The 24743-nt window shown below is 36.8% G+C and overlaps 1 protein-coding gene across 4 annotated transcripts; it reads right to left on the bottom strand.

The window, feature by feature from the left end:
- Positions 1-24314, bottom strand: ncapd2 (non-SMC condensin I complex subunit D2). Of its 4 annotated transcripts, none has more exons than XM_015370785.1 (32): positions 24168-24314; positions 23670-23789; positions 23087-23162; positions 22954-23012; positions 22688-22863; positions 22069-22214; positions 21608-21735; positions 21370-21493; positions 21144-21291; positions 19537-19734; positions 19078-19212; positions 18902-18989; positions 17907-18099; positions 17690-17808; positions 16138-16335; positions 15855-16029; positions 13215-13299; positions 12936-13072; positions 11507-11639; positions 10709-10784; positions 10401-10616; positions 10107-10267; positions 7303-7411; positions 7068-7191; positions 6196-6351; positions 3045-3222; positions 2867-2961; positions 2417-2497; positions 1652-1835; positions 1407-1572; positions 1164-1283; positions 1-460 (listed from the first exon to the last, which is right to left on the bottom strand). In XM_015370785.1, the coding sequence occupies exons 2-32, from the start codon at positions 23785-23787 to the stop codon at positions 378-380; spliced, it is 4185 nt and encodes a 1394-aa protein (XP_015226271.1). In that variant the 5' UTR covers positions 23788-23789; positions 24168-24314; the 3' UTR covers positions 1-377. The 4 variants fall into 4 exon arrangements, with proteins under 4 accessions (XP_015226271.1, XP_015226270.1, XP_015226269.1 ...); XM_015370784.1 differs by having other exon boundaries at positions 3-460; positions 7303-7414; positions 24213-24302; XM_015370783.1 differs by having other exon boundaries at positions 4-460; positions 7303-7414.
- Between the last annotated feature and the right edge of the window lie 429 nt (positions 24315-24743).

The following is a 24743-nucleotide window of genomic DNA, read 5'->3' as shown; positions in this document are numbered from 1 at the left end:
CTGCTGGCTGGGAATTTAATATAACAGTTATTCACAACAGCATGGAAGAAGAGAATCAGAGAGCTGCTTTACTCTAAAAAGCTGGAGAAAACTTTTTAACTTTGTCATCTCAACATAACAGTTTGATGATAATTCTCTGCAACTTTGAAACTGAGCTCTAAAATACTGATTGTTCTCATTATAGAAATCAGCCTGTGTACTGTGTAGAGACAAAAGTGAGACAGGAACCCTCAAAGGTAAAATAACCCGCAGGTTTATTAAAAAAGCAGCACTAAAATATAAGATGCATCTTAAGAAATTAAAAGTTATGAGGAAGCAAAAGGACATCAATATTTACAAAGATGTAATATAGAAGAGAAAAAAGGATTAAAAAGAAATCAGTTTCGGAGGCGAGCTCGACGGGACGTGCGCGAGATGGGAGTCGTCACTTTGGGGGTCTCACACTCAGCCATTACTGCGTCTGCAGGAAGATCAGGATTAGTGAGGTCAGACATTTCTTCAGTCAGTGTGTTTAATCTGAATTTAAGAAAAAACACTAAAAGAAGAAATGCAGCATCTTCTAATAATTTCAGATGAAAATGATGCTGTTAAATAGTCTAGTTGTATGTCCACATTTAAGATTGGTAAGAGGAAATTTAATTACGATATATCTCAATTATTAGCATTAATACAGGTAGAATAATAATTACATACAATTTTATTGCCAAGCTGATCTCTGTCTGCAAGTTTGTATTTTTTGGATGAAGACCGTGATGCCCTTGGCTCAAGTTTTATGCATCTGAGGGATATTGCTAACTTGTTATAATCAAATATTATCCACAGTACCAATTAAAATCAACAGTAAACAAAACAACTTTGTCAGGTAATTAATTGAGCTCAGAAACTTGGTTAATTAGGTGCCACAAGAAATCAGATTAATGAATTAGTTGTTTATCAGAAAAAAAAAAAAAAAAAGGTTTAATAGCACCGTATCTGATTCTTTTGATGTAAAGTATTGTTTTCCCTTTTCCTTTATGGTGTTTAGTGGTAAAACTGTTATTAGACTGAAACTAGAAATTAATTCAAACTGAAATGCAGATTACAAAACATGGCAGTTGAAGAGATATCAAAGAAATCATTTTTAAAATGTACACTGAAGAGAAATAAAAACCTATTGGTCTCACCTTCCTCATCCTCTTCTTCATCACTGCTGAATGTGATTACAGGTTTCTTTGACTTGCGGGATTTTCGAGGAGTTGCAAAGCTGTCATCACTGTGACTGGAGACCGAGGGCTTTGTTTGACCTTGAGGAGAAAAAAAGAAACAACCGTTTCTTTAGTCAAAGACAGTTATTGTATATATACACACAGATACACTTGTTTATAACAACATTCATAAGGCTTCAGAATCAGGCAGTGAATTCTAACCTCTTCTTGATTTCTGCCGGCCTTTGGTGGGCAGAGGTGTACGAGTGCTGGTCTTCTCAGCTGATCCTCCTTCCTTTTGGTTCTCATCCATCTCAGGACTTTCTACATTCTCTAAGCCCCGAGTGTGAACCGCTGTCAGCCGCTTCTCAAAGTCATCTATCTGGGCCTAATTAAGATTTTTGTTATTACCACATGAATAAAGATTAACCCGCTTCTCATGGGGGAGAAAAATTACAGGAAAACACCTTAAACTGAAGTTTAGCCCAACGCCGAAGCTTGGCTGTGATGGAGAGCAGAGGCTGGTAGACCCCAGGTTCGGTTAGCTTGTCGCTGTAACACTCCCAACATTCCTGCAGCCTCTTAAAGCCCCGCTCGCACATCGAGAGCAGGGACAAGGAAGTGGCCACGTCGCACCACTGACGCTCTGTTCTGCAGAGACAAGAGCATGAAATGAGGGTTTGAGGGATTAGAAACTAAACCCGATTAGTAACAACATAATGCACAGTAATTCTTGACTGACAAAGAAAAAAAACAACAAAAAGCTCATTTCTGATAAACATGTCATTGCTCCGACATTTGGACCAAATCTCATTTCCAGGAACCTTTTATGTCTAAATTCAGTTTTCCATTATATAATATCAGTGTCCTTCCTTTGAGCTCTGCGTATGGATAAAATATGACTCAGAGACTAAAGCCTGGCCAGCCCAGTCATTGCATCTACTCTCTCCAACTACACACATGTCTGTTTCCATGACAAAAGCAATGATTAGGAAGATGTCAGTGTACATAACTGGTGAAGCGAACTGTGAACTTGATTTAATTGTCAAACTCTAAGAGTAAAAACCCACCCACTAATTACAAACACATCCACCCCCACGCCACACACAATAAAACACTGCAAGACAGGCTTGGAAATTAGGAGTGAAACTATTAAGAGAAAAAAAAAAAAAGTTAAACAAAACATGCGGTTTTTGAGGAGAATGTGGGAAAATGAGGTACAATTTACTCACTTTGCAGTCCTGAAACGCTGACAGAGCTTCTCCACCAAAGACTCAGTTTGCCTCTCTTTAGTGATGTAGGAGAACAATTGTCTGAAAATACCAGAAAACAAAACAACTTTACAGTCCCCTTTAAAAGCTTACATTGCATCTACCAAAAGCTCTCAGAATTATAATAGCTTAGTATCCTATTCTGTAGACAGAGTTTTGGATAAGTATTCATATCTATTGGAACATAACAAAAAGCCTTTGCATGTTTATGAATTTATGGTGACAGACCAACAAAAAAAATGGTTCTTTGTTAAAACTGACTAAAAAGAGAAGAAATTAACATGCCAAAATAAGGGCATTCTATATTTTGCTCTTTTACATAAAAATTTGTTACTGCAATGTGGAAAAACAAAGGAATGAAAACTTTGGTTATGCAATGACGCAAACAGATAAAGACTTTGTGCCTCTTACTTCATGATTGTGTTAAAGTCCTCCGAGCTCATTCCTCTCTCTGGATCTGACAGGCGACTGATGATGTCTGGCAGCAGGTTGTAGATGGCGTTATCCTTATAGGGGACACAAAGTCATTAAAACTATTCAAAGTCTTCCGTTTGAACAATAGATTCTAGGCCGGTCTCTATGTGTTCACCTTAGTAGCCAGCTCATTGAAGAAGTTCAGGGCAAGGCTGGCGATGTGCGGCTCTGGGTCAATTAGAAGCACAGCAACCTCACTGACATGGCCTTTGACCTTTAGCACATCCTTAAGCACCAACTGAGTAAGAACAGTCACAGCTGTCTGTCTCACAGACGGTACCTCATCACTCAACCTGAAACATGACGAAGAGGAAGGGTGGGGGTGAGGGGTCAAGTTAATAACCTGACAGTTCTTTACCTTTTTGGTTCAAAGAAAATCGGTTATAGGCAAAGGAGGCCATTTCTTCCTCCAGATAAAGGATATCCTTATGATTAATTTAAATGCTTGAAAACTGTAAAGCACAAAAAAATGAAATTTTCTGAACACTGCAGTAATGTCTTTTTTGGAAATGAGATATTTTGTTCCATTCCTTTCTGCATTAAGTTCTTTAGGATACATCTGATCGGACACACACAGCCTTCAACAGACTAAATTTTCCTGCTTAAGATGCTTTTATCTGGAGCAAATGTTAGCATATTTATGCTATTATTCTTCAATAGAATTTGCTGATATACATACTACATACATATTACTTATGGGATCTAGTACCAACAAAACCTAAACCACTTTTATTGGGAAACTTTAAGGCTTTCATTTTCAACTTTAAATTCTATAACCTGGGTTTCAGCTGCACCAGAAAATCTTAAATGTACAAAGTAATAAAAATATAAAAAAAAAAGAAACTGCAGAAAGAAGTACCGTCTATACTACAGGTTGTTCAGCTGCAAAGATAAAACCGTAGTCCACATTTTAGAAATTTGTTAACAGACATAAATCACTTTAATTTGAGTAATCTGGGACACCAGTACAAAACAGGGGATTTTTAAGCTTTTGCATATTGGCATAATAACAAATGAACAGTTAGTGGATCTTGAACACACATCTTTAATAATTTTTTTTCCCTGGGAGATGATAAAATAAACTCACTTGTTTATGGCTTGGTGTGCAGGACTGCGTTTAAGGAAGACAGTGTTTGGTAGAACTCTACAACCATTTTGTGTAAAAGTCCAAAATATATAGAGCAAGTAGTTGCATATTTTTATTTTTCATTTTGAGACCTGACCAGTGGCGGCTGGCCACTAAAGTGTGCCGCCCCACCCACCCAATGACCCTGATAAAGAGAGAGAGAGAGACCGAGACAAGAGACAGACAGACATAGCGCAAGAACCATCCTTTTCCAGGCCCTGATTTAGCAAGAAGCTTTGGCTAACTGCATCTAGCGAGGCTTACACTATTCTGCTTTCCTGACCTCCTTTTTCAAACGGCAGGATCTGACCCAGCATGGATAAAGACAGGTACGACCGATTTAAAGCACTTTTTAGAAAAGGCAAAGCAGAATGAACAATGTGGAGTCGCCATGGAATATAATATAGTGTACTTTTTCATAGAGGTTCGTTAATTTGCATTGTTGCTCTTAAATAAAACACATTCTCAAAAAAGTAAAAGTTTTTATATGTTAAAAAAATATTACGGTTGACTAATAGCTTCTCCATTATTAAACTGGTACATATTTTTTTTTTAGGTTTCTGACACAATATTGGACCATGCAAAATACAAATTTATCTTCACAAAGCCTCAGAAAGGCAAGATTTATGTACAAAAAGTAAACCTGTGCATGAAATTATGTTTTTTTTTTTCTTTATTAAAAAAACCCCAAAATATTTTCTTAGATCTCAGGAAAGTGTTTACAAACGTGTTAAATGTTTGTTGTTTAAAAAAAAAAAAAAAAAATCTATGGAAACCTTTAGACAGTGAATTATTTTATTTTTTATCTACATAAAAAATAATAGTGAATAAAAACATCAGTTCTAGCCACAAGACACCAAAAGCCAACCTAGGAAAAGTTGATTTTTATCAGTTTGGCTCTGAATGAAGATTTAAAAATCACCCAAAAACTCCAATGAAATACAAGTCTTATTGATAGAGTGCAAACAACAGGACTAGACAGGTTGTGGCGGGGCAATCTGACACCAGTTCAGCCTTAGCCTCACCAGAAAACCAAAGAACAAAAGCAACTAATTTTCCATTTCTCATTTGCACCAAAGAGCAGGATTCCTGGCAGAGGATCACACACTTGTACATGCCACTTCCTCATGCCAATGCAGAGGCTTACAACTGAAATGAACAGGGTAATTAATTCTTAATGCGCTTATCAGGAGGCGCCAGGGCAGCAGCCTTAAGAGCGGTGGAGGTGTTGCTGTGTGGGAGACAATTAGGAATACTATGAAATGCTTATCTTGTGGAAAACACTATGAGGGCAGTGACGCATTATAAAAGAAAATGTTCTTCATGTCCCAACTCCCCCAATGTGAACATCATCTACCATCATAATTAAAACTGCACTTCATAAAACAGAGCAACTTCAGGCTCAGTTAGCTGTGGAAATAAATAAAAAAAGAAGAAGACAGCTGGTAAAGTGCTTTTTTAAATGCAAGGTACGTACAAAACACAAACCTTTGAATGTGTGACTTCGTCCAAAATTATTCCTGCCCGCTTGTTCAGCTGCACCATATAATTACAACCTACTGGTCATCGCCTCTAGTCGCAATTTTCAACAGTGATAATTAAGCCGTTTGTTGTCCTATAGTGGCCGATCCTGATGTGGCCTGAGGCTCTGCCCAGGCTCCTGCCTGGTAATTTTTTTTATCCCCCCCTTCTTTATCTCTTATGGAATATCCAGTTGTCATGGCAACCATATAAGCATATAATACGACAAAGTTTTTGACAACATATAGACAATCTCAAAGCTACTATCTGTACAAAAAAAGTTAACTTTTCCAATCATTCGGCTCAATGGAGCAATCTGACAGAGGTAACAGTCCAATGGCTGAGAGAAACATTGAACACTGTGGTTATGGGATACGGATAAAGGCCGGTGCGTACAAGGATGTGTGGTAGTGGGTGGCTGCAAGAATAAAAAAAATAATAATAAATAAAACCTTCACTTGCTGCACACCCACTCAAATGACCCATCCATAGTGGAAACATTTTCTTGTGATCTTTGATCAAACAAACTTTTAAAAAGATAATTTTTTTTTTTTTTGCTTCGAAAACAAATGACTATTTTACTCAGTTGCATAAAGATGAATACCAAACAGAAGCCTACCTTGCATAAAGATTTTGTGTCCAGGGCTCCAAAATATTTGGGAATCTGACCGTTAGGTCCCCCAATGCTACAATGGTGTTGGCGCGAACGACGGGAAGAGTAGATCGCTCCAGCACCGTAAACATGAGGCGGATGTTGTCTTCACACACCGATGGGCTGAAATGATGGTGGGAGAGAGTAGTAACACTGAACAAATTAACAGAGGTACAGATATATTTCAATGATTAGAGCTATACTCATATAGAAGTATTTATCTTTTTAAAATTGAACTAATCTGGATATGACCCCATATTTTAATGGTTTACTTCTGTTACTTTTGTTCAATGTGACTTACAGAATGAAAATCATGAACTCTGCTTCTAAGAAAATGTTAATATTTTTAAAGACTAACTTTTAAAAATTACCTTGTTCTGCTATGGCCCTGGGTACACCTACTCAATCTGAGCAGTTTTGTTAATGGATGGAATTGCAACTTGTTTTCCAATCTCAGTAAAACCAGGTTAGTTTAACGTGACATTAAAAAGTCAGAGTTGAACTGCAGCAGACTGTTAGCAGGAGGAAAGAAAGTACAGCCAAGTGGGACTGTTTCAAATGCCAAAAAGCACCCAATGTTAAATGTAGCTGTACTTTGACCTCATAAAGGTGCAAGGAAGCCTTTTTCTACATTAATAAAACACATTTCAAGGGTAGTTCTCTCCTTTAGCAGTCATGATAATCAACCATTTAAATGTCTTCAAAATAGATTTTTGAAGATAAGTTTAACTTATTACCAGCTTTTCAGAATCACTGTACCATCAGTATTGCAATCCTCATTCACAAGGTTAAGACAATGGTGCAAAAATGAGTGAATATTCATTTAGCCTCTTTTATACCTGATCATCATGTACTGAGACAGTGCCAAGCAGGCAGCAGTGTTGAGCTGAGGGTGGGAATAGCGCCCTGGGGAACTGCAGACTTTTACCAGAAGAGGAAGGAACGCACTCAGGAGGTTCTCCTCTAAACAGATCAAGAAACATTTTATGTTATATGAAGTTACTGTAAACAGCTAGAAACATGCAAGCAGAAAAAAGGCAAGAAAAACCAAACATTGAGGAGTTTTTAATTTACCAGCCAATAATTCCGTCTCACAGATTTTTCTGATGAGTTCTGCTTCAGTGTCTTCAGCAGAGGCACCAATTAAACCCAGCTCCTCTTCCATGGCACTTTCATTGGCTGCCTGCTGAATTAAGGAAAATAAAAATGGTAGAGGCTAATAAAACTCATGCTGACAGTAAAAATGATAAACTTAAAATCTTTAGCCTTTTCTTTAGATCAGGGCCAGTGCTGCACCAGCTACTGGCATCAATATGATCATTTACACTAATAAAATGAAAGTTTTATCAGTGACATCCGATATGCTATATACCGTTAGGACAAGTTTGGAACTTGGAGCCAAAGGCCAGGGGATTTATTTTTATTTATTTTTTGGGCATCACTATGACCTGGATGACTGAGGATCTTCACCGGCGCATCATTAGGACTTATAAAATAATTCCATAAATTAAGTTTTCTCTGACTGGAAAATAGAAATGCTACGTACTACCAGTCATGTGGCTGAAAACTGTATTGTGGATTACTTCATGTTTTTCTTTTAAATCTTCGTTTATAACTTCACATAATTATATTGTTGATAAAATGAGAGCTTAATAAACAGTCTTCTATTCATCGCTAAAGAGCCTCGGTAGTGAATTGTTCAATTGTTTTCTTCTGGCTGCCCACTGCTATGGATAAAGGCTCATTGTCTCATGTATGTGCCCAATTGTTCAGTTTCATCACGACTTGCAAAGGTTAAACGCATATACCAATTCCATTTGTTCGATTTCAAAGAGGAGAAAAAAAAAAATACATGCGTACTATACAGAATCTTCAAAAAAAAAAAAAAGGATTAGAATAGTCTTTTTAATACCAACAGGATTCTCCTGGGTATACATAAAGCTTGAATTAGACAAAAAGGTCACTTGGAACCATTAATCTCAGCTTTAGGCTTCCATTAACCAAAAAGTACAGAAGTCAAAGCAGAGATTTGATACATCAAAGAACAAAATCAAGGGATAATCTACCAAACTTTCTTTAAATCAGCTTAAAAAAAAAGAAATTATGAGCCGTACCTCATCTGTCTCTCACTAAAATGAATCTCATTATCAAGCTACCCTGCAGAGACCTGCAGATGTCTCACCACACAGCTGCTTGAAAGAGTTTCAGATAACTTTTTAAAAATATATATAATTACTTAAAATGAGAGTAGAGATCTAGTTTATCCACCTTTCCTATATAAAACATTCAGAGATTGTTTATACTCCTGGGGTCGGTTCAGCAGAAACTGAATTTTCAGCAAGTAAAAATACAAAATTATACTGGTAAGAATTAAGTTATATAAACCTAGAAATGTTTACACATTTTAAATGGCGGTTTGGATATTTATCAGCTTGGCTGAATATATATTTATTATATCTGATATACTTTCTTAATAGTCAAAACAATACAAATGCTGACCAGTAACAATAGGAATATCAAGATCTATAGTTAATTTCTAGACATCAAGAATGTTTATTCTAGATAGGAAGAATATAATTTTGTTTGAAATGGTTATTTTGACAAGGAAAAAAATGGTTTCATATATCAGGAATACATTCAAATCAATACTAGTTTACTAAACAAAACTTGCTCTCGACCAGGTTAGGTCAGGGGAGAATGTTACTACAGTGACAGAAGTTGAATAAAATCCCTTTGCGAAACATCAAGAATTTCCCTGATTTCAGGTTCAGTAAACCCGCTTTGTGAAACAGACCCCTGCTTGGAGTCCATGAACTGCAGTTCTATAAAGATTTTACCTGATTACCAGTTCCAATCTATTTTACTATATTATGATGCTTTTTTCAGTTAAACAAAACAAATATATCTATAAAACAAAAAGGTCCCTGCAATAATCACTCTTTCATAATAACTATAAGCTAAGACCTATTTTTGTGACTTGAATCAAGTCTTAGAAACTCATCATAAGGTGGGATTCTAATGTACAGGTAGATAAACATTCATGTCTTCTGAACATTACCAGACTGAAGCATTGTGTGGTTAACTTATAAAGCTTTATGGTGCTAAAGCTCATCATTGTCTTCTATGTCAGCTCATATAATTTAACTAGTTTTAACCCAACTTTCATTTTCTGAAGCAAGTTTACTAATGGCTGCAGTAATAAGTAGACAAAAATACATTTATTTAAAGTTCTTGTTTTTAATGTGCCATGTAAATAGATGGATATAGCAGAAATATAGTTATATACAGGACCTTGAGAGTATTTAGTTTAGGACCTATCAAAAAAAAAAAAGGGTGTTTTAAACTTGTATTTTACATATAAAATCCTTCAGAAAATGTCTTTAAATTCATGTTCATGTAGAGCCACCGTTACGATTCAGATTTTTTTTTTTAGCACCTTTAAGTATGACTTTATCAACTAAGATATTTTAGCATGCTGCTTCAGACCTTTTGAGAGTGTTGTATGTTGCCAAGGTGCAAATCTACTCCACAGATAGTAAATTTACCATGTAAGAAATTAAAAAGCAGCAAATATTAAAGGGGAGGTGTGAAGTGTTTGAATTAATTTAAATATTTTATTGGGGGTTGTAGAGGAGCAGGGTCAGCTCACTTCAAAATTAAGGCTACTAGTGACCCAAATATATCTCATTGGAAACAATCCACCAAAAACAATAAAAGAACTGGTATGACACTAATTACAAATTACAAGATACTTGCATACATCAACCCTTACAACATGGCAGAGAGCAGTTTGTCCTGAAACATAATTAGTCTGGTTGTCCCTATTTCCCCAAGAGCTCCATCATCAGGTGCTGAACACCTGTACAGGAGCTCATTACCTTAGCTTTACTGCCTGATCCTTTCTCCTTCTCCTCCCTCTCTTCGGTCTCTCCTCTCCTCCTCCGCAGCTCAGCGCTCACACTACGCTCAAGATGAGACACCTGCCAAAAAGCGACGCATCCACAGAGAGACAGCAGCTGGGCCAGACACACACAGTTCACTGCAGGGGAGAAAACCCATGTGGCCATGTGTGATTGAGACTGCACTGACAAAGTGCGCACGCACACACGTATTGCAGCATTTTTCAGACATTCATTTATGCCAATACTTTTAACTAATTCAACAGGACTAACCTTGCTCCTCTTGGTCACTGGAATCTTGAGATCCATCAGGGATTTGGCAAACGTCTTTGTTGGTTTCGCTGCCTTCAGCAATCTGATCAAGCAAGAGTCGAGCGCTTCTCTGGAGGAGTCTGGAGCACAGCTGGTCTGGGGATTCAGCCAGGAAGTAGATGAGACGGACGGCCTGTTCCATAAAACTCTGCCAGTATGGGTCTTCCATCACCACACCTTGAGAAAATATAGTGAAGACAGAAAGATTAGAAAAAGAAAAAGTGATGAGAAGTAGAGCTAAAAAACTAAACCAAGGGCACATTTCTTACCCTCAGCAACAGCTCGTGTCAGGGAGGTGAACAGCTGGTGGTCCTGGGGGAGTCTGAATGGAGCTCCTTTTGATTGCTAAAGGACAGAAAACAAAGCAATAACATGACTGACTTGAGCATTTATTGGTTTATGAAGCCAAAAACTGGACCTAAAGATTATCTTTAAAATTAAATCTAAATCACACTTTTTCAAAGTGTATCAAGGTAATAGAACAAAATCAGTGCTATTTATTGTTGTGCGAAACTCTAAGGTGGTAGAAAAATGTTTCCCAAAATATTTTTGCAAACAAAAATCAGCCTGGATGAATTTAACCCTTTAAAAATTGTTATTAGACAATAAAAAGTCCAAACCTATAAATCATTAAAGCAGTGAAAAAAAATGTCAATATCTATTAAAATGAAAAAACAAAAAAAAAAAAACAAAAAAAAAAAAACTTTTTTGAAAGAGTGATGGCAAATTTTATTTTTTTTTGTCCAGAGTAATATCAAACACTTCATTGCGTTGTTGCATCAAATATAAATGCTTTCTACATTTTATTATCCATTTAACTGTTAAAACCATGGATAATCTCTCCTCCAGTTTTCAATTAAGTCAAACATTGAGCTTGTCCATTACAGGAAATAAATAAATAAAAAAAACAACAACAGGAGAATTAGAAAAGAGGATTAACACTTATGGTTCTCGTAGTAAAGCTTTAGATTTGCTTTGAAATGCTCCTTTGGAAGGGGGGTGTAGTCAAAAGATGACATTTAAGTGTTGAGATTGTCTACGGCCAGAAATGGTTTACAAAGACTTACCCTGACATGATCAGTAATGCTGCAAATCGTGATCACTGTGTCTCTTGCAAGAAGAAAGTCTTCAGTCACTTTTTCTCCCAAAGCCACAGAACAAAGAGTGTCTAAGTTACTGAGCACCACTTCTCTCTCTGCCCTGATGGAGATTCATACAAAGCATAGATATAATTAAAAAAGCATTTCAAAACAACACATTTATGCAAAGTCAGACAACATTGCCCAACCTGACCCCAGCTACTGTGCTGGTTTTGCCAGTTCTGGGCTGGGCCCAAATATGACATGTAGGAGGATGGGTTAGAAGAAGCACAGAAGGTTTAATAGGTTAGAAATGCTGCTGATACAGAATGAGGAGAAGAGGCAGTGTGGGTGGACTGCAAATACTCTACTCTCTCACTTTCTCGCTCACTCTTCCCCAAAGCAACAGTAATCTTGGAGGTAGATGGAACAGGGAAAGAATTATATTTTACATGCATAAAGATGTATGAAAAAAAAAAAGCCCTGGCAAAAAGCCTAGTTTTGTGGTCGTGACTTCAATTACAATGAAGAGGACCAGAGGCTGGGCTTCTGTTCTGACTAATGAGGATTTCCAGAATGTCAAGTAGCTGAGGCAGGACTGAAATGTAAAGAGGGGTGCTGTTATTCAAGCAGGAATAACGTGATTTTACATGTAATTTCACCACAAACCTGCTTATCTCATTATTCCCTCCACCCAACATTTAAACATGTCAAATGCAAGACCACTGGAAATGATTGCCTGGTATTCAAACAGATAAAATGTCCTCTAAAGATACAGTTGACATTTGAGTTAAAGAGCTACTGAAATGGAAACCCTAATTTTTTCTTTGACATACTGATCCTGTAAGCTTTCATTCTGGTACAAATAATATTCTCGGCATTTCATTTTATTTAAAAATTTGCAGAAAGCTTAGGTTTATCAGACACACACGTTCAGGATAAATCAGTGAGCAGAAACCACAACCACACACGAATTGTAGAAACAAGCAACAGGCCTCCAGTCAAGACTTTAGCTTCAGCAGAACTTCTTGGGTGATTATTTTACCACAATAGCTGCAATCATTACAATCTCCAAATCAAACTTGAACTATACTCTGCAAGTCAGTGTTTGCTTACAAGCTTTGCATTTTTGCTTTCAATTTTCTTCGCAGCAAAGGGAATTATTATCAAAATAAAACCTTGAGCACTGTGTTCATTTTAAATATCTTTTTTTACATAAAATGCACTGTACAGGGAATTCGCTTTATTTTTTAGCACACTAAACAGATTTGATTAAATGTAACCCTCCTATTATAATACTTGTTATTACAACCTCTTATATCAAAGCAAAATATTATTAAAACTGCACTTTTAATTCTCCTTCCAACTACAAAAAGAAAAAACAAGGTAGAAGAGATTAAAAGTGCTTTTAATTTACCGTGCTGCCATGCCCAGCAGTAACACTGCAGCTCGCTTCTGGATCACAGAGGTTTCTCTTTTGCCAGTAAATCTTTCCCATAACACCTGAATAACGGTGGACTGGAGATTGCTGTCACTGCCAAAGAACTCCTGCACCTACAGAGACATAGAGCACAAATATAGATACATATAGGTTTTTATATCCTAGATTAACATATCTTTAGATATTTTACATCATCATGGAAAATATATATATATTTTTTTTTTCCTTCTGGCATTTAATCCAATAATTACTCACAATTTCCTCCAGACACTGGATAGTACCCAAAGATGCATCCACTATCAGCTCAGAGAGACTGTCGACAAGGGTCTGCGCCTTCATTCTGTTGAAACGATCAGACAGGACTTTTTACTTAAAAGAATAAACAAAATCAAGGCTTTTTGTTTGAAGGCAACATAATATTCATCAGCCATCATAATATTGCAATTTCATGCTGCTCTTGCTTTCAATGAAGGATAACACTCTGCTTAAAGTAGAAACCAGCAGGGGCCAACAGAGAAAAATGCTACTGTAATCCTTATTAGAAATACCCAAGCAAACCGGAGTTAAAGCTAAATACCAAATAGAAAAGGCTAATTGGTATATAAAGCACATGGGATATATCTCAACAGGATTAAAAATTGATACAACAATATTCAAATGTTTAATTGTGATATCTTTGTAAAGCCAGATTAAAGTGCCTTGCATGTGCATTGAGGCTCCAGGAACTTTTACACCTTTTGCCATATTTCAGGCTTCAAACATAAAGATATAAAATTGTAATTTTTTCTGAAGATTCAAAACAAGTAGGACACAATCATGAAGTGGAATGACATTTGTGTGATAAATAAAATACTGGAGAGTTGGGCGTCCAAAATGAATAAGAACCTTTATTTTCAGTGCAGCAATCTCTATCCAGAAGTTCAATCAGGATCTCTGATTGATCCAATGTTGTCCTAAATGACTGATGAATATAAAAAATACACCTGATTTGACCGGATTTGGATACAAAAAGATTTCCCAAGCTTTAAACATTCCAAGGAGCTCTGTGCAAGATATAATATTATTGAATATTATAATATTGAAATGTAAAGAGTATCAGACCACTGCAAATCTACAAAGAACCGGACATCCATTTAAACTTTCAGCTCAAACCACAAGAAGAATGATCAGAGATGCAGCAAAGAGGCCCATGATCCCTCTCGATGAAATGCAGAGATCTACAGCTGAGGTGGGGCACTCTGTTCATAGGACAACAATCATTGGTATACTGCACAAATCTGACCTTTATGGAAGATAGATATTTCTTACAGATATCCAAGTTTTCCACAAATCTCCTGGGAGACACAGAACACGTGGAAGCAGGTGCTCTGGTCAGATGAAACCAAAATAGAATTTTTTGGCAACAATGCAAAACATTACCGGTATGTTTGGCATAAAAGCAACACAGCATTCCCACTGCCAGACAGGGTGGTGGCAGCAGGGACAGGGAAGATGGTTAAAACTGATGTGAAGATGGATGGAGCCAAATACAGGAGCTTTGTGGAAGTAAATGCTGTTGGAGTATGCAAAAAAAAAAAAAACAAGAAATCTGAGACTGGGACAGAGAATTATATTCCGTAAAGACAATGTTAAAAAACATAAAGCTAAATCTACAATGGAATGGTTTGCAAATAAACATATCCTGGTGTTAGAATAGCCAAGTCAAAGCCCAAACCTGAGTCCAATCGAGAGTCTGAAAAGCAACAAACGCTCTCATCCAACCTCACTGAGCTACAGCTGTTTTCCAAGGAAGAATGGGCAAAAATGTCAGTCTCTTAATGTGCAAAACTAATGGAGGCACAGCCCAAGTTGCAGTTGTAATCGCAGCACAAGGTGGAACTACAACGTATTAACTCAAGGGGGCTGATTAATTTTGCAGACCCAATTCTTTTCAGCTTGATAATAAAAAAAAAGAAAGGGTAAAATGTCCAATATATTTTGTTCCACTAAATGATTGTATCTTACTTGTTGATTCTCGACAATTACAATTTTATATTTTTATGTTTGAAGCCTGAAATGTGGCCAAGGGTCTTTAAGTTCAAGGGGGCAAATACTTTTGCAAGGCACTGTAATCTGGTTCTTTGTATCTACTAATCTTTTAAATTCCTTACTGTTTCTTTTAGTTTGGACTTTTCTGCTGTCATACTGACTTTCAGACATTTTTTAAAGCACCCAACTATATCTCAATTAGGCATAAATATGCACATAAACTCAAGCTGTAAACCCGAGCTCTTCACTGTAATTTTTATTACCATTTTACTTGTATAACAGTCATTTTATTATTGGAATACTGCTGAATAAAGATGGATTGAGTTGAAAAGTGATACAACAATGAGGGGAGCTCATTGGCCTAGTGGGTTAGAGCGCCCGGTTCGATCACCACAGCCTTTGTGTTCCTGAGCAAAACTACTACCCACACTACTCCCCAGGGCCACACAATGGCAGCCCACTGCTCCCAAGGGGATGGGTTAAATGCATATATCAATAAAGGGATTTACAATACAATAAAATAACTTATTTTAAACAAGAGTATGACATACCAAGTTACAAGCCAAACATTACAGAGGTACAATTTGTTCAAATGCTTTCAGCTGAATTTTAGAAAGCCCATATTAAACCTAAAAAGGAAAAAGCAATGCAGATTTTTTTAAGGTGCATACTATTTTATAGTTCAAAATCTGGACCAAAGAGAAAAAAAAAGTAAAACCATGAAAGCAGATGTGAAAGCACAACAAAGATCTGCAAAGTCTATAGAGGTATCCCTAAAATCAACTTCTGTTGAGAAAATATACTATGTTTATATTTTGAATCAAACCTTTTAAACAGAATTATAAATAAATCAGGTGAACTACATACCTTATTGTGTCTCCTTGTGGGTTGAGATACAGACGCTTGTAGGCCTGGACGACAGCATCTTTAATGGCAGCATCCATTGACCACACCAAAGGCAACATCTTCCTCACTCCACCGATAGAGTTGGCAACACTGAACTCATGGACTGTAACACAAAACTGCACTGCCTCTTGGACGACTTCAAACAAAAACAAATATAGGGAAGAAAAAAAATTTGATGATTAGACTTCATGTAAACAAAATCTACACCAAGGTAATATGACATGTCCAAGTTATGCATTTCTACCTGAAGTGGTTTTCCAGTACAGCATGTTGTTGATGACTGATATTGCTCTTTCCACTTGCAAAGAAAACGTTTCCGTATCTTTCAAGTACTGCACCAGCATTTCTTGCTTCTTCAGCTCCCCTTCTTCCCCCTCTTTATCTCCTTCTTTTTGTGGGGTTGGTGGTAAATTCTGGCTGACTTCTGTAGCATCTTCCGAACCTTTGGGGCAAACATCAGAGGTAAATTAACCGATGAGCAAACCGTGTAAGCTCAATACAAAACCTTATTCAAACTGAGCAGATTCTGAAGCTATAACCATACAGTAAGGTTACCTTTTCAAATCATATCTGAACAGCAAATTATTATAGGGCATTTTGGAGCAAAACAAACTTAGTAATTTATTTGCCATCATCATAAAATCACCAGGAAATTATATCTCAAATTGACTTTAAGTGGAGATACATTCAGGTTTTGATTAAGTGGAGCATAAGTGAAGGGTGAACATGTCTTAATTGTGTAACAGACTAGCTCTGATAAATCTTCATATAGATGGAGTCTTTTTAAAATTAGATTTTTTTACAGTAAAAAGAAAAAGACATTAACTTTACTCAATAGCTACATAGAAAATAGGTTTATGGCCACATAAATGAGACTTTGTAATTGAACCGTCACACCATCAACACTTTTCTGATGTGTAATTTGAGGCATCATCAAAAACCCTTGAGTCAATTTGAACAACTTTGTATTTTTTGAGATTAAATTAGCTGTTGGTGCGTGAAGTGTGAAGAGAAGTGTGGCTCTGACTGAGGCTTGGGGCAAATTATACTGTCATGTAGGCTAATAAAATATGGCCTGGTAAGTGAGAAAGTGACACTAAAATGTTTATCTCACCACTATGAGGAAAAGATAATTATATAGACTTGTGATCCGTTTACAAATATATTAGCATTAAGACATTTTACTTAAGAGCCTTTAAAGATCCATTAAAGCCACTTTCAGGGTGAAAATCACAGCTAAATTATCAAATAAACTTTAATAAGAAAGTCTAGGGTCCATAGGATTAAAGTTATTTTCAGCAGTTTTCTAGATGGATATATGCCTAATCCTTTTGAAGTTACTGGTAGAATTTACAAAAGTCGTTTCCCTCCCATCACTTACGGGACTTTAACATACATAATCATCTTACATGCTACACAAAGGACGACCAAAAAACTGCACAAACAATAAAAAATAGCTCTTAGTTTAAAATCGTCAAGGTTGACAGATATTTGCAGCAGTCTCCATGGAGAAGCTGAGTGTTTTATTTTAAGAAGCAACATGCAAGATTTAGCAAGATGGACCAATAGTATATTTGGTAGAGTCAACATGAGGCTTTCAAAATTAAGTATTCTATACTGTTTAACCTTGGCAGCATCATGCTAAGAGTCTGTACAAGATTTATGGATATGCTGAACAAAAAGTTATCAAAAAAAAAAAAAAGCCATCAGCAGATACTTCAACTTCACCCAAGATCAAAAGCTAGTGTCAATATGTGAACATTTCCAGGGTAACCATTACTTAGTAACCTTATTACCTTTGAAAATTAAACCTAGTGTGTCCATCAAGTGTTCAGGGGTGATTGCAGACAGAGAGGCAAACAGCTCTGATTCTGGGAAGCAATCACGAGCTTTTAGGCAAAGCTTGACAGCATTCCTGCAGAGAGATACGCAAACATGTTGAAATAGGATTGTGCAGAGCTGATCCTTTAGCGATGACACTAAAAGTCACATTTGACAGGTGATTAACATCACCTGTATTTGTTGACTCTGAGATACTGAGCTATCTTCACTGCAGTTGCTCTGTCATCATCCTCTGGTTTTTCCTCCTCCACATCACCATCTTCCTCATCCTCTTCTTCACTTGTGGGCTCCAGGGTTGTCCTGACAGCAACAAGGAGCTCGGGCTCCATGGCAGCCCACAGCTCAGACGCCTTAATCACTGGGACTACATTGAGGCAAGGGAATATATACATAAATTTAGCATAACTCACTGACAGCTAGTCATGTAAAAGCTAAAAAAAAATAAAAAATAGAAGCCAATGTGTTGAAAGATTAAGAATAGCAACAAAGCATACTGGTGGTCTATAATTAGTTATTTGAAGTATTTCTGTTAAGCTGTCAAATGAAAATTACAACATCTCTAGTCAGACAGCAGCATTGAGTGAAAGTTAATTTATTATTTTTATCTTGAAATGCAATTCTGGGGGAAAGCCAATTAAGCCTGCTGATGTGCCATAGATCACCTTTTGCTCATTTACAATATTCTGACTACGGTAATTGCATAGAAAAGAAAAGATGGAGAAAACTTTTATTAAGTGAGTTAAAATACTGGAATTTTGTCTGTTCAGCATTCATTGGGGGCTGACTTTAAGGAAATCTGAATTAGCCCTCAGATTTTCAAAGAAACAGCTCATGGCTCAGTGAACGGCAGAAGGACCAAAATGGGGTTCTTGCATCAGAAGCACACCCACACACAATGTAGGCTCTATTCCTGAGATTACTCCAATGTGACTCTAAAGGAATAATTTGGATTGAGCCAAGACTGTCGGCAGGCCCTTACAGCAGAGCAGAAAACCTCCTCTGCACTACCAAGATTACCTGCCATTCAAAGGCTATAAGAAGCCAACCATCGTTCAGTGAGCTCACATTCGCCTTGGTTTCATCACTGGGCACAAAATAAATGTATGATGAAAGAAATCTAACAGCAGCAGAGGCAATTGAAGAAAAATCACAGAGGCTTTGATTACCAGGTGCTTTTCCCTCCAGTTTCTCTTTCATTTCTCTGAGTTTTGCCGTTTCTTTTTCCAGTGGTTTCTTCAGATCTGCACTGCTCAGCTGGAAGAAAGGGGGGAAAAAAAGCTTTGTGCTATTGTAAGAATTGAAATCACCTCCATCGAGTCTAAATCCTACTAGCCTATATTACCTTGCAGCTGTAGGGATTGTGTGCAATAAATGCTGCCAACAGCTGGATGGCGCTCTTCACTGCATTTATAGATTTGTCCATTAACCTCCCCACAGCAAGCTCCATAACCTCACTGTACCGGCACAGAGGCAGGGCCTGGATAAAAAAATAAATGCTTTTATTAGTCATCTTCTTCTCATAATGTTTCAGGGTCTTTTCTAGTTGAGCTCTAGAAAACTATCTGCCATAAAATAATTCATATCTAAAATATAATTTAAAAACAGAGTTAGATAATCCAAAGGTGGCAGTGTAAGGTTAGCAAAGCTAAAGTTAGAAAATTAATGTCAACCAAAAGTAGAGCATGTAAGGAAAAAATGAAAAAGGGAGACCGAACATGAAGCCTTGTTGAACAGCAAGATTGTAATCATTTTCACAATCATGCTTTCAAGCTCTTAAAGGAATATATAAAAAGAGGCATACTTTGCTGTTGACAATTCGTGTGAAGACTTGGAGCACACGTGCTCTGACGTGGGAGTGGACGTCATGAAGATGCTCCTGCAATATGTCAAAGAAGCGGTCGCGGTCGGCTCTGCCAGACTCATCCAGCCCATCTCCACATAGGACTCGTACAAGGATTTCTCCCAGGACCTCGCACACAGCAACTCGCATTGTGTGGCTCTGAAAAACAGATGTAAATAAAGCTGTTCATTTGTTTTAAAAGCACTTATTTTTCTACAGCAATGAAAAAAAGATACAAATGTTTGCCCTCAGATTACCAAAGACGACAGTCATAGCTCACAGAACGGCAAAGAGAGCTGGGTAAACTTTTTTGCCTTCTGCACACATACAAACAAGAAACACACACACACTGTCAGCATCAGCCCAAGCAATTACTCCACAGTAACTGTAGAGGAATAATTTTGGCTGTGCTAGGTCTCTGTCGGCAGGCCCTTACAGCAGAGCAGAAATCCTCCTCTGCACTGCCAAGATTACCTGCCAGTAAAGGCAAGAAGAACCCAAGTCTCGTTCAATGAGCTCATATTTGCCTTATTCTCATCACTGGGCAAACATGAATGAAACAAAAAACAAACAAAAACCCTGCCAGGTTGTTTAGGAGCCAGAGGCTGCTAAAACAGAAATCATCAGATATTCTCCCATTATTTCAGGTTGAAGGGACATAGTCAGGTTATATGCCTGTACAAAAAAATGTAAATAAATGAGCACAAAACATTTCACTTTGATAGGATAAATGTTTTATTCTGATAGTGGTTAAAACCTTTTAATTGGAATGAATAAAATAAAGCAAATGTTATTACCCTAACAACATCATTTTGATGATCCCTGAATATCTCATCTAGTCTTCTGGACTTCCGCAGATGGGACAGAAAATATTAAAAAAGATCATGTAGCCCATTAGGTGAAAATGTGGGAGCAAATGTCATACGCTACATTGGAATCCTCCTAAAACATTTTTATGTGAATGATTTTCCAGTTACAAAACCATCACGGCCTGTTACTGGTACTACGTACATTATGATTTTCAAATATTCTTTTGGTTTAAACTTATTTCCATGGGAAGGCAGAAAGTGTCAGTGACCAGTATTTTCTCCAGCTGCATGGAGCAAAGAAAAATCACTGTCGATCTCCTAAAAGAAGGCAACATCTGCTTCCCAAAGTAAAACAAATTAGATCTTCTGGGAAGGTCCATTTCTGGCCTTGAGTAACTCTGATATTGTGGGAAAATAAAGAATTGCCACCATCATTGTTGTCAAGGTAATACACTTAAAACTATAAACCAAGGAAGTGTTATGCAGCTTATTTCATGCTCTACTAGAACTTGTACCTTGATTGACTAATATTGGATTGTTAACTGCATCTTTAGTTCATATCTTAACTTAAAATATCTGTATTAAAATAAAAGTAAGTGGGAATAATTGTTGCATTTTAATTTTAAATGAAAACTGTTGGATCACCATTTTAATTTTTTGTGCCAATGTAATTTCATAGTGTTTTTAAACAAGGTTATCATACTGTGAGAATCTCATTTAAGATGAAGCTAAGTAAAGAGCTTTGTTCCCAATACAAACCTCTCCTTCCAGGTGGGTGATGAGGACACTAATGTTGGGTATCATTAATGCAGGTACAAGGCCACTGAGTTCTGAGAGAAAAGAGGAAAATGCTTTGACACCTGAACCCTCTCGGGCAAGCTCTTCGCTTGACTTCTGACCGATTTCCCTGAAAGGAAAAAAAAAAAAAAACATTTAAACATTTTAATTAAATTGGAGATCATAAGCTTCACAATAATCTACTGACCTGATCACTTCTCCAATAACTGCTCTGACTCCATACTCTGTGCTCCACACAGACACAGCTTGTGCAAAAACAGAGGACAGCTGCTCAAAGTGTTGCAGCATCTGAATGACTTTCACACTGGCACCTGAAGAATTTAGATAAGGAAAGGTTTGATAGAAAAAATAGAATAGAAAAAATAAAAGCAAACTGTTGTGTTTATAAACTGCATTCACAAGAATCCATACAGTTGGACACAAACCTAAGAGGTGGTTGTATTTGGAGATCAGTACCCCAAGAAGGTGAGTTATATTATCTCTTGTGGGTTTGTTCTTGACGTGACTGATAGTTGGGTTCTCCAGTAACTTGTAGCAGCAACAGGTCACACAGCTGGGAGGAATTCGAGACATAGTTAATCATTTGCGTTTATCTTCTGTGTTAACAAAAAAATAAATAAAAACAATCAAAGAAATTAGGAAAAATTATTAAGAAAAAAAATATCAAAGAGAAACACCTACTAGACACTAGGAACAAACGACTTGTGTGAACTATTTACTTTTGGACAACGTACACATAACAAAAAGCAACTTGACACAGTTCCAAATTGATCCTAGATATAAATTCCTTTGTGGTTATTGATAAGGACACAAAGAGGCAAAAAAGATGCTACTAAGGTAAATAAGTACTTGTGCTTAGCCCAGAGCTAAACTAAGAGCAAAATACCTGATAAATTCCTCCTCCACAAGGGAAAGGCTCCAAAGAGAGCGGATATCCAGCTGAAGGAGCTGGACCAGAGCCTGCAGCACACTTTCTCTTTCAGAATCCCACTGCAGCAGGCCTTCTTTAGTACCTTTACCTTTTTTACTGCCCTGTTGTACACAAAGAAAGCAAAGTCTTTAAATTCAAAATAAGTTAAACACCTAAAAACTGGGAGATAAAACAGCATATCAACACACCATTCAATATATATCCTCAGATTACCAAAGATGAAGTTCATATCTGTCAAACCAACTATAGAGACAATAGCCTTTTACCAGCTGATACATAAACATTCACACAACAAACAAGAAACCACACACAGTGTTTTGACATCTTCTACAAATCCCACAAAATGTCTCACCATGGGATAGAGGTGGTAGAAGGTGGCAGATTTAATATAGGTGAGCCCTTACAGCAGTGTAATAAAACTCAATCACACTACCAAGATTACCCACCAAACATCTGATTAAAAGCCACAGTTTCTAGGTCTGACCAGATCATAATTAATGCCAACGTCTCATCACTGGATATTTTCACATGCAGAAAAATTAAAAACATTTATCTAAGCCACTGATGACTTCACCTTTCCAGGAGCTGTGATGATATTCTGTCTATAGGAGAGACTTTCAAGACTCTCGGTGAGTTTACAAAGCAGGAAGACACTCATTTTAACAGCATTTAGGTTTTCCTTGCGCTCTGCAGCTGAGAAGGATGTGGAGTTGAGAACTGAAGGCAGGGACACAGCCAGGCCATTAACCACTGAAAGAGAAACCAGTTAAAAATAAGTAAATCACGACAAGAATGTCCATTTTTAAGCATGTTTAATTCATGTGCATGTAAAAATCTAACCTTGAATAAGCAATTCCAGGGTATCCTCTTTTAACCCGAGTTCCAACGAATTAAAATGCCTACAAACAAAAGAGAGACTAAGCTTTTTACCTCAGTTATTGTTAGAAATAATTAGAAAAATAAGAAGACTTACTGTAGCACACTGTAGCCTGTGTCAAAATGTTCCAATATACATGATGGCCCCTGGCTCCTAAGGGCCGCCTTGAATTCTAAGGTAAAAATGAAAAATTTATTACTTTTATATTTAGAATATTTAAAAGATGAAAGCATAAATGTAAAAAAATAATCATCTAAAAATAAAAACAGGAATGGAGAATAAAATGTTAAAAGTAGATAAAAATGACTCATTAAAAATATATATTAAAATGTATATGCTACCTTTATGTTAATTGTTTAGAGGTCAAAATATCAGAAGCAATTAAAAATGTATTTAAGAATTTTCTATTTATCTTTCCCCTCATTTATACTGTAAACAAGATACATCATAGCTCTTCTAAACGGTAATACAAATGGCTCTAGACAAAGTATTTTCTAGGGAATAGGGCAAATATATGGAATCGTATTTCTTTTCTCCTGCATCTGTAAAGAGAAAGTAACGAAGGAACCAGAACTATTTGGTTGTCAGAACTAATCATTTAACTGTGATCACAATGATTAAGAGAGTATGGCATCTAAGAACAGAAAATCAAACAAGAGCACAAAAAACTACCACTTACTAGTAAGGTGGGATGGTAGTTGTTTTGCTGGAACCACATCTCGAACCACATACTGGTTTATACCTCCCGTTTTAACCAGATCTCCAACACACACAGGTACTAAAAAGTCCCACGACATCTCTGCGAGACAAAGACAGCTCATATTAAGTTTATCAAAACCTTAGCCAAGTCACAAGAAAAAAAAAAAAAAAAGATTTACAACTAACAACGTAGCAAACAGGTCAAAATATGTGAAATACTAAGTGTAGAAGTTAAACTATCAGCACTGGTAAGAAATATAGGAAATGCTTTCAAGTAAATTAAATACAAAGTAAAATGTAGTCATGTACCCTCAACAGTAACAATATGCTGTTGTCAGTGCAACAAGCTACCAATGCTACCGAAGCTAATAAGCTAACTGTTCGCCATAAACCCGCTAGTCTACAATATTTTCCAAGTGGAAAAAATATCAGAAAACTCAGTTCTACAGGTTTCACACGGTCAAATCAGATACATTACCGGCGTTAAGGAGCAACTTCGGTCCTAATATTAAAAGTAACCCACTGTTTCTGCGTCCTGTTCACAAAGCCTCCGTAAACGGTTTCTGTAAATAGCTTTTCAAATTTACTGCGACCGCGCGCCAAAGAAATGAAACGATGACGCCATCCCGGCGTATATGAATCCTGAATACACACCGCCACCTACTGGTCAACTACACACAGTGCAGCGCGAAGTGATTGCCGTGAAAAAAAGACAGAGACCAGAGGAATGTTTTTTTGAGGTAGTAGCTGTATTGAAATGATTGACAGCCCCATCATCCCCTCAACCCGGCACCAATATTTCAGCTACAGAAATAAAAATACTCTTCAAGAAATGTCTTTAAGTTCTATGCAGCACTCAAATAAAAAAAAAGTTAAATGAAAATGGCCTATGTCACTACGACATACATCTAATGCTGTCACAAATCTTTATCTTTTTCTTCTAAAAATAGTGTTTTAATTTCAAATAAGGGAAATATAACAATAAAAAAAAACATTTCAGGTTCATTTCATTAAGAATATGTAGAAAGTTTTTTTTCTTGTATATGTGAACATC

Source organism: Cyprinodon variegatus, unplaced genomic scaffold (genome assembly GCF_000732505.1).
Source record: "Cyprinodon variegatus isolate N-32 unplaced genomic scaffold, C_variegatus-1.0 Scaffold48, whole genome shotgun sequence".
NCBI classification, from domain to species: domain Eukaryota; kingdom Metazoa; phylum Chordata; class Actinopteri; order Cyprinodontiformes; family Cyprinodontidae; genus Cyprinodon; species Cyprinodon variegatus.
This window is presented reverse-complemented; position numbering and strand designations above follow the sequence as displayed.

Coding starts and splice junctions, on each gene's coding strand:
- ncapd2 (XM_015370783.1), bottom strand. CDS start 23,787: ATGTCGTGGGACTTTTTAGTACCTGTGTGTGTTGGAGATCTGGTTAAA. Junction 11,640..12,935: donor CTGCTGGGCATGGCAGCACG/GTAAATTAAAAG, acceptor AATCTCCATCAG/GGCAGAGAGAGAAGTGGTGC. Junction 1,573..1,651: donor GGGCTAAACTTCAGTTTAAG/GTGTTTTCCTGT, acceptor AATCTTAATTAG/GCCCAGATAGATGACTTTGA.